We start from the raw sequence: 15,626 nt of genomic DNA on the forward strand, positions 1-15,626 counted from the left end.
AACGTGTCACTTTAAAGCTGATTCTTTCCTTGCAATCCAGGGGGCAGGTCTTCTCTGTCCTCTGGGACGACTCGACGGCTATTTGTATTCGTGTGCTAGTAGCCAGCTAGAGATGGCCTTGGAGGTTGTGTTGGTGTGCGCAGCTACTCGGGAGGAGAGGGGAGCAGAATCACATGCAGGGCGAACATTTTATTAATCCTTCATGCAACATTGTAAGTAGCTGCATTCTACATTTTGACTATGTGCAAAGACTGAAACGAGTGCTAGATGGTATCTAACAGTACAGTAGATCACTGAAGGCAGGGAATGAATGCTTGCGGCGCTCTACTGAAAGCCAAACGGATAATAAAGGACTTGAAAGGAAATGGTCAAGATGGCACCTCCATTCGAATATAAAGGTGTGGATTTTGCTAGCTAACTAGCTAGTTACATTTTTTGTTATCCGCCTATTGGATTGGCTAAAGAAATACTGGCGAAAGGAACGCTTATTGTGGAGAACGTAATTCCTCGATGACGCGCTGCACGACATTGCCACCATCGGTGATGGAATTCATTTACGATGTCACGTCGTGTATTAACAGATACATCCATGTGTTTACATTAAAACGCTGCAGTACGAAATGCAAATAAAACAATGGCCTTTTGAATCGCGACATCAACGTTGCTGCGATCAGCAGATACGACACTCGACGTGAAACACGTGGAGTATATCAGCTGCAAGTGTGGAATGTGGACGCTTTTATACTGTCTGGTCATTTAAAGCTAATATGCTATTGTGCATGATAACCAAACAATAATTGGCTAATTATTAATGGAATGCAATTTTGTTGATCAGTGTATACCGAGTACAAGCTACAGTTCAAGGAGAGGAATATGGCTGAAGTATCGAAAAATGAACCCTTCTCTCTGGATATTGACATAGATCCAGACTTCGAGCCCCAGAAACGACCGAGGTCTTGCACCTGGCCTCTCCCTCGACCGGAGTCCAATGCAGGGAAGCCGGAATCTAACGATGACATCATCCCTGAGGAAGAGGATGAGGATGATGACGTCACAGCACCCAGCAGCTCTAGTTCTACTACTGTCAACAAAGTGAACGGTGGTATAGCCATACCTCAGATCCCTTCTAAACACCAAAATCTAACCACCACAAAGGATGAAGAACTAACCCTCACTTCCAATGAGGGGAATGATGTTGTTGGGTCTCCCCTGTCCACACACACACACACCGTCTCCGCTCTCAACGGCCTGGTTTCCCAACCCAGGAAGTCCTCAGCTCGACGAAATGCCTGGGGGAACTACTCCTATGCGGATCTCATCACCCAGGCTATAGAAAGCTCGCCTGACCAGAGACTGACGCTGTCCCAAATCTATGAGTGGATGGTGAGGTCTGTCCCTTACTTCAAGGACAAAGGAGACAGCAATAGCTCTGCAGGCTGGAAGGTGAGCAGCAGGATGATGTCATAGATAGGGGATGATGCTTTATAATGCAAGTGTAACAAAGGCTGAGTGAGCCAATCTGCAGGTAACATGAATTGATAAAGATAGTGCTTTCCCTTAGAATAAACTCTTACATAAGGTACATATGCCATATTTTAGTGGACAGATGCAGTTTGGGTCTTATTTTTGGTATAAAAACGTTGCCCATGTAAATTGCCTTTGGCAAGTATTCAGACCCCTTCCCTTCCTCTACATTTTGTTATAGAAAGTTGTGGTAGGTTATTTTTTTTTGCAATCAATCTACACACAATACACCATAATAACAGCAAAAACAAGTTTTTAGATATTGGCACAATGTATTGTAAAAACCCCCTGAAAGTTATTTTGCTCAGACTAATAGCTGTTATCTTTTTCAGTGATAACAGCTATAAGTCTTTGGTCTGCTGTCTTTTCACACCTTGGTTTGAGCAGTTCCTGCCCTTGTTCCTTGTAGATTTTCAAAATCTTTGTCAGTTTGAATAGGGTGCATCAGTGAACTGCGATCTTCAGGTCTCCCCACAGTTTATCAATGGGGTACAAGTCCAAGCTTTGGCTGAAACTCAAGTATATTCACAGAGATGTCCCAAAGTTGCTCCAGCTGTAAAGTTCAGGTTGTTGTCCTGCTGAAAGGTGAATCTACGCTCATGTACGATGTCCTGTGTACTCTGGATCAGGTTTTATTCAAGGACCTCTTTGTGCTTTGCTCTGTTCATCCTTCCCTTATTCCTTCCCAGTCTCCTAGTGACTGCCACTGCGAAACCTCCCCATACCATGATGCTCCTCCCACCATGCTTCACCGTAGAGGCGCTGTTAGCTAGATAAGCGGTACCTTGTATTCGCCAGACATTGTAATATAGCAAGGATAAATGTAATTGATCAAATCTGTAATTACAACCATTTTCAATACAACAGACCATAATAATGAATCTGACTTTGCAAGATTGGTCTGTGATTTTATTGTAGGATGACCTGGGGCTCGTCAGTGTGTCAGTTTTGAACCTTATACAGGGCCATCTCAATCACTGAACTGTGTTGACAGGCAGAAGCGAAAGTGCAAATCTAGATAATTTGCCAAAAAGCAGTTAAAGCCACAAAATTCCCCTGAATGTTTTCCATGCAAAACGTAAGTATTCCGGGAATCAAATGTTTGGGAACCTACCAGTCCTGATCAATCAACTCTTCGGGTTGGCGCTCTATCTCAGTAGCGCACATCAACCTACAGTACATAACAACATCAACTAGCCAGATAAATAAACCCAATCAACTTTTCCATTTGGCTGTCAAATTTTACTATGAAACATCTGCCATATTTTGAGATATGCTGTGGGTGACATTAAATAAGTTCAGTATAAAAGAGCTACTTAGTGACTCTACTTTCTGGATAGCTTGGGCAGTTTTATAGGCTCTAATTATGTTCAAATAGCCAAGAAAGGCTATTGTCTGAAACTGACTTAAAGCGTTTACAGCCTTACTGTTCACTCTAATTGCGTGCCAAATGTTTTTTCAGAACTTCAAACTTTCCGCTCTGGAGACTATTTACTCGGTAACACAAAACGTTCCCTAACATTGGTCAGGAGCGGCTTCTGCCTAGCAGCTCTACCAAAAAGATCTGATTGAGGGAGTGCTGCAGAGATGGTTGTCCTTCAGGCAGATCAGGTTTTGGACATGTCAAGGCTGATCAAAGGACACAGGATGCAGCTGAACTCAATTTGGAGTGTCAGCCAAGGGTCTAAATAATTATGTTTGTTCAGGTTTCGCTTTGTCATTATAAGGTATAATGTGTAGATTGATGGCAACATGTGTAGAAGGTTATGGGGTCTGAACTTTCCAAAGGCACTGTATGTCATGTCCCTTGGCCTGTATGAACTGGTTTTATATGACATGAGGTCCTAGAGATAATAACCAGCTGGAATTAGACAGTGTGTCGCTGCTTGATAGAAACAGGGTGAGCCCAGAGTGCGCCCCATCACATACCACTGCCAATGGACGCCCTGTGCAGATATCCGTTGCTTGAATGCTGACAACACCCCTCCTGTTACCCGGCTTATGTCACAATGCTGTAATAGAAAAAGATAACCCATACACTGTCATTCAGCCCATTTGATGAACACACTTCTGATAAAGACTGGACTGTTTGGCACCATCTCCCGTTAATTACTGAACCCTATGGGTCATAACTATGTCTTGGTTTTAGGAGTTTGGTTAAAGTGAGAAAAATCATTAAAAAAAATTCCTGAATGTCTTGTGGTTGTGATGTCAGCCTGGATAGGCTACATAGTTCCTCTGAATGCCAGTCTTATCTGGGTATTTTGCATTGTCCTGCAAGGCTGGGCTCAATTCAACTCTGATCACAGCAAACACTTCTTCTGTAGGAGTTGATGTCAGCAGTTCAAACTTTTGAACCCATTTTGGATGCACAGTTGTTATCCTTGTGGGAATGTACAGTGAGGAGAACAAGTATTTGATACACTGCCGATTTTGCAGGTTTTCCTACGATTTTGCAGGTTTTCTTCTGAGTTGATGTTTTACAGTACTGTTCATCTAAAGGATTAGAACAAATAGATGGCTGGACATGAGTGCATTCCAAATCAAATGGCACCCCACTTCCTTTCTAGGTCACTACTTTTGACATGGGAGCCCTAGGGTCTGCTCAGAATCACTGCCATTTGAGATTTTTTTTTTAAGGTCAAAGTAAGTCCACGTTTTGGATTGTTTGCTTCCATTTGGTTTCCACCAAGTAATACACCCCAGTTGTCTCTTCTAGTGCCCTTATACCCGAGTGGTTAAGCTTGAGCTAGTTTATATGTTGGTCTGATCTCTTGCCTCTGTTTGATTCCGGGGATTAGTTTGGCCTGGAAAACCAATCCATCCGTCATGGAATCGAGTCTAATGAAAGCTTCAGCTTTGCTGGATTTAAATGGAAAAAGAGGTTGGAAATAGAAATAGCCTAGGTTTGTAATCCTGTTCAACTGTTGCGAGAGAGAGGTTTGTTGGTCTCCATCTATTGAAAGGTAATTAATTATAACATGATTTATAAAAATATAGCAGATCATTGTCATATTGCTGAAAATTAACCTTTCATGCATAAAACACTGACTTACTGTGTAATTCAGTAGTGATGTAATTGTTCTGGTTATAAATACCATCATTAAGGCTAGATGTTGGATACTATTTTGTGCTAATTAGTGCATGGAAGAGTGTCCAAATGAAAGGTTGTGAAACCAAGCATGTAAGGCAGTTCTCAGATCTTGACTTGGTTTGTGCACACTTTGAAGGATGCATTGATGTAAGCTTCATCTGAAGCTTGTTGACTTAATGTGATGCAAACACACAAAACGCAAAACATTTCTTAAAACAATGTTGGCTAGTTTTGTGCTGAAACCAATGAAAGTGAAACTCACTTCAGTATCAAAAGCTTCCTGTAGTATAGGTCATGTGTTTTCTAAGTACCATGTTGTAGCTTAAAGGGATATTTTAGTTTTATTATAAACCCCTTTTTCAACCTAACTTTGGTGTTGAACCACCATTTGGACATATTTTGGGTCAAAGTTTCATTCCTGAAAGTCTTTATCTGGTTTAGTCACTTGCAGGGGCTGTACTACTGATAATGGATGAATGCACAAAAAACACTCCACAATGTGTTTTAAAACATTCCCACAAGAAACTACTGCCGTTATGCATGCCAATATCAATACTGTGGCTTTTTACGCTATTTGAAGCATAATGTTTTATAACTGACCAAAACAAAGGTCAAACTGGAAACACTCATCAATTTAAATTATTCCCTGGGATGTTTGTTAAAGTGAAATTAGCCATGAGTTTTAACTTGAAGTAGGGGAGAGTGGGGTAAGTTGAGCAGATTTTGACCTAAGTTGTGCCACAGTCAAGGGAAAAGAGACAGAAATAAATCATGCATTTACCCTTATTTCAGGATGTCCGATGTTGGGTGAAATGAAAACAATGCACCTATGACAAAAACCAAAACCTAATGTTGTGTTGCAGAACCAGGAGGTGGAAGACCTTCACAATATAGTGAAATATAATCGCATGGCAAACGAATCCCCAAAAAGTTGGGACCCTGTATAAAATGGAAATAAAAACCGATCATTTAAACACTACAAAATACTACAAAGACAACACATGAAATATTATTTTATTGTTCCTTGAGAAATATATGCCCACTTTCAATTTGATGCCAGCAACATGTTTAAAAAAAAAAACTGGGACCGAGGTCACAAAAGACTGGAAGAGTTGTGTAATACAAAAAAAGAACCTGGCGGAACATCTCACAACTAATTAGGTTAATTGGCAAAAGGTCAGTAACATGATATAAAAAGAGCATCCCAAAGAGGATGTGTCTTTCAGAAGTATAGATGGGGGGGGTTCACCACTTTGTGAAAGACTGCATGGGCAAATAGTGCAACAATTTAAAAATAACGTTCCTCAACAGGAAATTGCAGAGAACTCAATCTATGGTACTTAGTTTCATTAAAAGGTTCTGAGAATCCAGAGAAATCTTTGTATGCAAGGGAGAAGGCCTACAAACAATACTGAGTGGCCCTCCTGTGTCACAGCATTAAAAACAGACACAATTCTGTAGTGGACATCACTGCATTGACTCAGGAGCACTTCTGAAAACTACTGTCTGTGAACACAGTTTGTTGCTGCATCCACAAATGCAAGTTAAAACTCTACCATGCAAAGAAGAAACCAGATCTAAAAAAGATCCAGAAATGTTGCTGCATTTTCTGCGCCTAAGCTAATTTAAGATGGACTGAGGTGAAGTGTAAAACTGTCCTATGGTCTGACAAATCAAAATTGCATTCTGTTTTTATTAGCATTTTAGGCAGCGTTCCAACTTTTTTGGAAGTGTAGTTGAATGAAAACAAAAGTTCAAGAAATACTTTTCTTGGAATGGAATGCCATTGGCTCACAATCGTGGTTAATGCATAACCTCTATTAAATATCTTTATCATTGGGCAAGTCAAGTCCACTGGAACTATTTCCTCTTTGCCTAGGCTAGTGGTTGTATTATGACATCTATCTCATGACGTTTATGAAATGACATTAAGCAATGACAGATACACACCACATATGTACAAGTCTTTCATGGCATGATAGTTTTTCTACAATAATTAAAATAAGAAATAGTCAGGTATGCAGTTTTACATAACATATAATTATTTTTTTTGGATACACCAGTAACTTATCTCATGGTGGGGCAAAGTGAACTGTTGGTTCAACTTATCCCTGAGCCTTTGGCTCATCTTGCCCCACAGTCAACACTTTGGAAAAAGTGCCTAGCTTAGCAGTTGAGGGCTAATCTTTTGCGATAAAAAGCACGTTTTGTGATATATGTGATATATATTTTTAGACCTGGATACATTTTCTTTTATTTAACAGCCATTTTCCCCTGAAACAATAAAAAATAATAATGTTGGGGTAAACAAAACCTACCACTTTTCCCATGCCCTTTTCTTCACTGCCAGTTGGGAATTATTCCTGAATTTACGGTCTCGGAGCAAAACGTGGACAGTTGTCTAGATACAGGGGGTGGGTCTTACCCCACTCTGCTCTACTTGCAGAAAAAAAGACATGAGATGACAATTGAGTTTCTTGTGGGGATGTTCTGAGTTTTTTAGTTTTTTTATTACCATGAATGGTAAAGTTAAAAATCACAAGTATGCGTATTGAGCCGGATGTGCTACCATGTGATGGTTCTACATGTACAATTGTGGAGAACTTTACGTGTATGAGAGATCACAATATTCTTAGTTTTTATAGATCCATACTATTATTGTTTTGCCACTACAATATATCTGGAATGAATGTTTACTGATGCTCTGTACACATGATAAGGTTTAGGGTGAAACAAACCCCAATGGATGTCATCTGATGCAAGTCTGCAGTCTGCATATTAAGAAGGGATTTAGCATATCAACTGCTGACCATAGATTTTGGCAAACTGTGGCATTCAGCAATATAAGATTTAGGCTGTCCATCTGTGAAGTATGGGCTGAGAAGGGGTAGGCTTAGGTCTGTACATCATGTAACTTATGAAGAGAGCGAAGCTAGGCCAATCATTGATGTTGCCAAACTGTACAGTAATTATTCGTTAAAAATAATGCTGTGTTTTTTGTCACGTAAGTGCATGTATTTAGTCTTCAATAAAGCTTTATAGCTTATCCTTGCTTTCAACTCAGCTTATTCCATACATAACTTGGCTCTTGAGTGCACAATTTCTACAGGAATAGCATTTTAGAGCTGTGTACCTACATTATCATGGGGTGACTTAGAAATGTCCTTGTTTTTGAAAGAAAAGCAAGTTTTTTTTGTCCATTAAAATAACATAAAATTGATCAGAAATACTGTGTAGACATTTAATGTTGTAAATGACTATTGTAGCTGGAAACAGCTGATTTCTAATGGATTATCACTTTAAAACTGATCATTAGAAAACTGCTTTGCAACTTTTAGCACAGCTGAAAACGGTTAAACTGGCCCTTCTTTGACTAGCGGAGTATCTGGTGCGTCAGTAATTGTGGGTTTGTTTACAGTCTCAAAATGGATAGAAACCATGAACTTTCTTTAGAAACTTGTCAATCTATTCTTGTTCTGAAAATGTACGGCTATTCTGTGCGAGAAATTGCAAAGAAACTGAAGATCTTGTGCAACGCTGTGTACTACTACCTTCACAGAACAGTGCAAACTGGTCCTAACCAGAAAAGAAAGAGTAGTGGGAGGCCTCAGTGCACAACTGAGCAAGAGGACAAATACATTAGAGTCTACTTTGAGAAACATGCTCACAGGTCCCCAACTGGCAGCTTCATTAAATGGTACCTGCAAAACACCTCAACGTCTCCAAATCAGCAGTGAAGAGGCGACTCCGTGATGATGGCTTTTTAGCCAGAGTTGTGAAGAAAAAGCCATATCTCAGACTGGTCAATAAATAAAAAAGATTAGGGAAGAAGCAGTCAGCTGGTATTCTATCTATAATGGTGTGGCCGGCACAGTCACCGGATCTCAGCCCTATTGAGCTGTTGAGGGGGCAGCTTGACCGGTACATAAGAAGTGCCTATCAGGCCAATCCAACTTGTAGGAAGTTCTTCAGGAATCATGGGGTGAAATCTCTTCAGATTACCTTAACAAACCTCTTATTCAAACTAATTTCATCTATGTTTCCATGGAAAACGAGGACATTTGTATGTGACTCCAAACTTTTTAACGGTAGTGTATATATATCTTAATAGTGACGTATCAGATGTTCTCTCAGAAATTATATTCTCCTTGCGACTTAAATATGAGCGTTTCTGAATTTCACATGTACAAATGGACCATCCCTCTTTCCTGGTTATGAGAACCACAATATTAGTGATTTTCAATGATCTGAAGCAGGGACATTTTTTCGTTCATGAGACAGTTCCGAGGTTAATTTTTCCTTTAATGACTGTTATTCTTTGCAGAATCTATTCAATTCATAATGTCTGGTTACTAGAGAGATGAGCAGCACTCTTTGTTGGAGTGATATTGCTCTGCTGCAGTGTTTTTGGCCTCCTTACTACTGTTCATTTGAAATCATTTGGAGACTTGCCATTGGCTGCCGTGCTCCATACCTCCATTTTTCATTGGCTTGTGGCCCTGAGCACAAGATTCAATCAGCTGACTGGAAACTATGTAGGTCAATGTGTAGCAATGAGAGATGGAATTTGTAGAAGTGAGAGGGAGATGGGGGAGGGAGGTAGAGAGAGGGGGGTGTCTGTGGCGGAGAAGGACAGAGAGAAGAGGGGGGAGAAATAAGAGGTGTGTAGGAGAGGCAGAGCTGTGCTGGTGTTTTACACTGGATCTGGCATTGCTTTGTGCAGACTGGCATAGCTCCAGTGTCATACTGTCTGTCTGTTTGTCAGTCGGTTCACAACGTGGCTTCGCTCAAAGGCAGCAGCACTGCGGCTGTGGGATGACAGGGTGGGGGAAGGGAGCACTACATCGGGTGCTTTGACTCCGTTATTTTACAGAAAGCACTGCATCGGGAGATCACGTTTGACTTGCAGTATCATTACGTCCATCTTTTCCCTCTTGCAAAATGCATGTGGCCTTTCAAGTAAATGTGTCCGATTTTCCTGTTTGTACATACTGATACATACAGGTGTTGATTGCTTTCCTTATTAGGGATGTTGCATTGGATCTATTTTGTGCTTTGTGAAAAGGTTGATTTTTGCCATTTTACATTGTTTAGCTGCAAATCCGTGCAATCTGCAGAATTAATTGAAGGTCTTTTTCACAGGCCTCTGGTAGTGGTTAATCTTTTTCCATTTCAGTCTAGTCAATGTTGAACCTCCTTCATGTTTTCACACTGGGTAGCCATCAAGCTTGATGATTTAGTTTCGAGATCACCCATTGTTGTAAATCCTGTCTTAGAGGTTTTGAACATGCCTGTAATTTCTTTTTTTGACAAAAGAGAGAGAAGCTGAAGAATCTACACACTGCACAATACACTTCAAGCCAGGGTTTTGAAGGGGTTTCCACCTATAAGCTGTGATTTGTCATGTGCTGAGAGGGTTGTGGCTATTCCTACTCTTCACCAGAGGGCTTGTGTTCAACTTGTTAGCCAGGCAACAAAGGTATTACTTTAAATGAATAGTGAATGTGAAGTTCCACCAACAAGGAAAGCCTTCAAATGCAGTCTGAGAGGGTTATAGAATCTCAGCCACAAGGGGTGAACTCCCTTTTGATTTCATAGTCCCAGCTGAGCACTAAAGAGCACCCAGAGGCCTTGTTTTGTTATATGCACTGAAACAATCTAACACAAATGTTTGTTCCTAATGACTGGTCTGAATTGGGCTTCATGGGATCACAAACATAAAATACAAAATGGGCCTTCATTGTTGTTTTTGGGGTTGTAGAGGAGAAAACAAATAAAGAAATACATTTAGTTGTAATTAGGTACAGTGTTATAAGATAATCAGCAAACTATATTTATGACCCCAGGGGTTGCCTGTGTGCAAAACAAAGAATAAATGAATCTTGACAGCCAAGTGAACTAAAAGAATGGCTGATGAGTCATGTGCATTAAGAGAAGCATGTTTCACTTCTGACTGACTGGGTGATGAAAATGTTGCATTGGATGGTTTAATCTTGTAATATACTTGGAGTAGACAATGGCTTTTCGGGAAGTTTGAAACCATTGAACCACAGAAACACATTGCCTTGACAGAGCAGCCCGTTGACCCATAGCGTAGCGTGGAACAATTTGGTCCTCGTCGCAGAATAACATTTTATATGTGCATATATTATACAAAATGTTTTAGGATATAAACCGCTGTTGCTAGGCAAAATGGTTGAGTACCTAAGATGGATTTGTAGAACACTACCCAAAGCCGATTCACATGCAGGGTGTTTATAAAGTGTGTGCGTGCGTTCTATATATATTTCACTCTACAGTAGGCCACATCTATAACTAGATTGAACGTATGAAAAAATTATATGTTCAAACATCCGCAGGGTCCACATTGTTCTGAAGTTAGCGATCTGGATTTTACTCATTGGATAGGATGGAATAAATAGAAATCTAAGGAATAAAAAGGGAGTCCCTATTTAAGTGTTATTTTTAGTTTTCAGTTTAAATTATATCCATGCATTTAATCATATCTGGTAGGTGACATGCAGATAACTTTTGTCCTGGTGCTGCAGAGCCCGGAGATTACTTAATGCGGTTCCTCCCCTCCCCTTCCTTTGCCTCACTCTGCGGCAGTACTCTGTGTTGCCTGAACGCACAGACAGAATCCAGCTCTTTAATTTAGAAGCTACACGGTTGAGAATATCTCCAGGGAAATCTGTTAGACCTTTTACAGCAGTAGACAGAAAATAGGTCACTGCTCTGTATCTTCCAAAAAATACAAACACAAATTGTATAACTGCAGTGTTTTATTCATTGTGTACATTCTTCTGGTCTCCTTCATTGTGCTTTTCTGCATCTCGCCCAGTTACTACATGTGATGAATACAGGTCTTTGTACAGAGGTTAGGATACTTCAAAAAATAAACCTCCATATTAAGTCCATTTAATTGGACTTAATATCCATGTATATTGTTTTTCCTAAATCGGTGTTGAAATCATAATTACACTACAACAATATTGTATTAGAAGTGTTATACAAAACTGAATTAAACCTAATGAGCCCTTTTCTCTTCATCTCCAGAATTCCATCCGACACAATCTGTCCCTCCACAGTCGTTTCATGCGTGTTCAGAATGAAGGGACCGGTAAGAGTTCCTGGTGGATGGTCAATCCTGAGGGCGGCAAAGGTGGTAAAGCTCCAAGACGAAGGGCCGTTTCCATGGACAACAGCAACAAGCTGATCAAAGGTGCTCGCGGACGTGCTGCCAAAAAAAAGGCAGCTCTGGGGCTACAGACTGTACAAGATGGCAGCTCTGAGAGTTTATCCCTATCCTCTAGCTTGTCCAAGTGGACAGGAAGTCCCACGTCCCGTAGCAGCGACGAATTGGACGCCTGGACGGACTTCAGATCTCGCACCAACTCCAACGCCAGCACGGTCAGCGGGCGCCTCTCCCCTATCCTTGCCAACGAGCTGGATGAGGCTCTGGATGACCAGTCCATCTCTCCCCTCTCCCCCATGCTCTACTCCAGCCCCAGCAGTTTGTCCCCCTCCACGGCCCCCTTGGGTCTGGCAGACCTAGCTCTCACCATAAACCTCAACGATGGGCTCCCTGACGACTTGATGGGCGACCTTCTGGATGACATCAGTTTGACAGCGTCCCAGCAACCCTCTGGGCAGGACGCAGACAGCGGAGGAGCCAGTCAGACGGGGAACTCAGTGTTCACCTTCAGCTGCTCAGGAAGCAACAGTAGTCTGGGCGTCCCGTCCTCCGGCAGCTATGGCCCTCTGAGCGCCATCTTTCAGCTCAGCCCCCCGTCCTCGTCGGTGACCTCCCTACGCCAGTCTCCCATGCAGACCATCCAGGAGAACCATCCCGCCTCCTTCTCTTGCCTGTCCTCCCGTTTCAACCACCACCACCACACCCTGCAGGACCTACTGAGCCCGGAGACCCACAGCGGCCATGTCAGCGACGTCATGCTCACCCACTCCGACCCACTGATGTCTCAAGCCAGCGCCTCTGTCTCTCTGTCCCAGAATTCCCGGAGGAACGCCACGCTGCTCCACAAAGACCCGATTGTGTCAACCAGCCGGGAGGGCGCCGCTGGTCCAGATTCCCAGACTTCCTCCGCACCTGGTTGGCAGGCCCAGGCTAGCTTGTCAACTCCTAACAGGGAAGTCTTGTGCTCGAGTAAAGACTTGGACCAGCAGGCCAAGCAGCTTCTCCAGCACCTACCGTCTCCTGGTGGAAACTCCTCTATGCAGCTCGGCGGCTCTGCTGCCCACAACAGCACTTCTGCCCAGCACTTGGGCACGTTGCAGTTGGCCGCTCAGGACCGCTTTCCTGTCCCTCCCATTCCTGCCGAGCTGGATTTGGACATGTTCAATGGCAGCCTGGACTGTGACATGGAGACCATCATAAGTAATGAGCTGATGGACGCCGACTGTCTCGACTTCAGCTTTGACTCCTCTTCTCTGCTCTCTGCTGCTCAGAACGCTAATAAGATGAGTACAGCGGGGGTGTTCTCCAGCTCCAAACCAACATCCTCTTCCCGAAGCTGGGTTCCAAGCTAGCTGGGTTCAGCCCAGTACCCATTCTCTGAACATTCTCTGTTGCGGTCGGATTTGTTTCAGTTGAGGCAATTAAAAGAAATGTCTGTGTACTTTCTGAATTGGCTGAACTTCCACAGAATGCACCTCAAGTTTGACCAGTATGAAGAGTGATTATTTCAGGTGAGCTTGTCTGACTCACATATTGTGCAACTTGATGGTGTAGCAGGGCTAATTATGTATGAAGTGTTCTATTATGTTTTTGTTTCTTTTATTACATTTTTGGTGCTGTATTTTGTGTCTAGGACACAGGATGGAGATGTACAGTACACCATATTGCAAAAAAACAAAGCTTGAGACAGATATCTGGGCGCATATTCACAAACTCACCATCTCTTAGTAAAATACTTCTTCATTACGATGACCTAAAAGGCTAAACCAACTTCAGCAGTCTTACTTTGAGATGCTTTGTGAATGCAGACCCAGGAGTGTTTAGGTTTGTGTAGCTTATGTTGGGAATTGGGGAAAAGTAACCATAAGTGTTATCAGTGGATTATTAGATGTAAAATGTGATATAAACGCATTTTGAGTCTCAGGGATTTATCCTTATGTGGTGAATTATAAGCACTATCTAGGTTTCCATTCAATTTGTGACAGATCTTCAAGCTAATATTCAGCATTAAGAAAATATGTACATTTTCTCACCCATAGTGTTTCCGCCAAAAGGCCTTGCTGCAGATGAAAAGCAGCGCAAGACAATGTAGTGAATATAAGTTACGTTTTTGCTCTTGTTTTCAAGTACTGAAAACAAATCAAAAGTTGCCATGACATTTTTAATTCCAGTGATTGTTTTGTAAATAGCTAACGTGCCCACTGGCCAAAAGCTTGCAGACACATTGTGGGTAGATAGTTTACATGATGATATTATTATGCAAGGTGATTTTTATTTGTCAAACTACAGCCAAGCACCAACCAGCATGCCACCAGAATAAGACCCTTAATATTGGACAGAATCAAACTCGTCACCGTGCACTTTCAACACCCTGTGAAATACATGTTTCATCGGTAGTTTAAAAAACTGCATGCTTTTCTCAGTGGGAGCACCACACATGTTATTGCGTGACTACAAATTTACTATATAACGATTATGATGTAAACATGGCATTTCTACTGCAGTTTCTCACATAATTAATTTTACAGACGACAAATGTGAAGTATGGGAAGTTTACATTGGTCCTGTTCTACACACACAGGAGGTTGACATGCAAGAGCTTTTTCTCAGTTAAATGTATCAGAAACATAACTTTCATTTGTGAAAACGCTTTATTGAATGGTTTAGAATAGACTTCTTTTTTATATCTAGACTCATCCGAAAAATAAACATTTTCTACCAAACTTTTTTTATCTAAACATGTAAAGTGTCCAACAATGTCACTCCCTGGCAAGTCTCTGAAAACATTAATTACAGAAAATAAAAAATCTCTACATTAATATGTAAAAAAAAAAGTTTAAATCAAATATTTGTTGTGTAGACTGTGTGTATATATATACACAAATTTGTGTGTATATAAATGTGTATATATATATACGTATTTGTATGTGGGTGTGTGTATGTAAATGTAATTTACGGGGTATTGTAGTGGAATATCTTTTCACCAGATTTCCCAAACCGCATTAACAACCTAACACCACACCAAAGGACATTAATGTCAGTCCACAGGATGTTTCAGATGATTCCCTTCCCAAAAGACTCATTAGCTATTGTATTTTTGTCTTTTTTTATATTAGCATTATTTATTTATTTGTTCTGAGAAAGAGAACGTTGAAAGGATGCACAAGCATGCCCACATACACTTAATGGAGAACTGTTGTACCTTTTCATTTTAACTATTTAACGCTGTTTGGAAATACGCAGTATACACATTTTAACACAAAAGTTGTTTGTTATGAAATGTGACGTCTTTGACACATTGGAGAATGAGGGCCAACATTTCTGATGAACATTTCTATTTCTAATGCAGTTCCGTGGATTTAAGAAAACGTGTCAATGTATGTAAATAATCGAAAATTGGGGGTTGGCAAAACACAGGAATGACAGTGATCATATTATATATAGTATGTCTAAAATCCTTGAACAAAAATGGTCACACTGGAGGCCGAATTCAAGGCTCAAATGTAGACAAACAAGTTGACTTATAAATGAACTTAAATGCGTCATCACAGACCATTTCTTAAATATTTAAGATTTCGTATCGTACCTGTTGTTTTTCTGAAACGTCAACCACCAATATAAAATAACTGGGGGGTTTTCTGGGGGTTTTCAAAGTCCCACAAAGATCCCTCCTAGACTAACATATTTTTTGTCGACTTTTGGTCAGTTTACAAACAAATCTGCTGTTTTCATCAAGCTGGTCCAGAATTTTCTTTTTTCTGGCATGTGCTTTACTGGCATAAAAAGATTGGATAGAAACCTGGTTAGTGACAG

At 41.1% G+C, this 15,626-nt stretch overlaps 1 protein-coding gene across 2 annotated transcripts; it reads left to right on the plus strand.

The window, feature by feature from the left end:
• The first annotated feature begins 33 nt into the window (after window positions 1-33).
• Window positions 34-14,675, plus strand: foxo3a (forkhead box O3A). 2 transcript variants are annotated; one of them, XM_020053985.2, is made up of 3 exons: window positions 34-212; window positions 836-1,443; window positions 11,675-14,675. In XM_020053985.2, the coding sequence occupies exons 1-3, from the start codon at window positions 203-205 to the stop codon at window positions 13,163-13,165; spliced, it is 2,109 nt and encodes a 702-aa protein (XP_019909544.1). In that variant the 5' UTR covers window positions 34-202; the 3' UTR covers window positions 13,166-14,675. The 2 variants fall into 2 exon arrangements, with proteins under 2 accessions (XP_019909544.1, XP_010876837.1); XM_010878535.3 differs by having other exon boundaries at window positions 923-1,443.
• The last annotated feature ends 951 nt before the right edge of the window (window positions 14,676-15,626 follow it).

The sequence above is a fragment of the Esox lucius genome, chromosome 15 (genome assembly GCF_011004845.1).
Source record: "Esox lucius isolate fEsoLuc1 chromosome 15, fEsoLuc1.pri, whole genome shotgun sequence".
Classification (NCBI taxonomy): Eukaryota; Metazoa; Chordata; class Actinopteri; order Esociformes; family Esocidae; genus Esox; species Esox lucius.

Bases quoted from the DNA above. Each gene is read 5' to 3' on its own strand.
- foxo3a (XM_020053985.2), top strand. The intron at 1,444-11,674 runs GTGAGCAGCAGG...CTTCATCTCCAG, and splicing joins ATAGCTCTGCAGGCTGGAAG to AATTCCATCCGACACAATCT.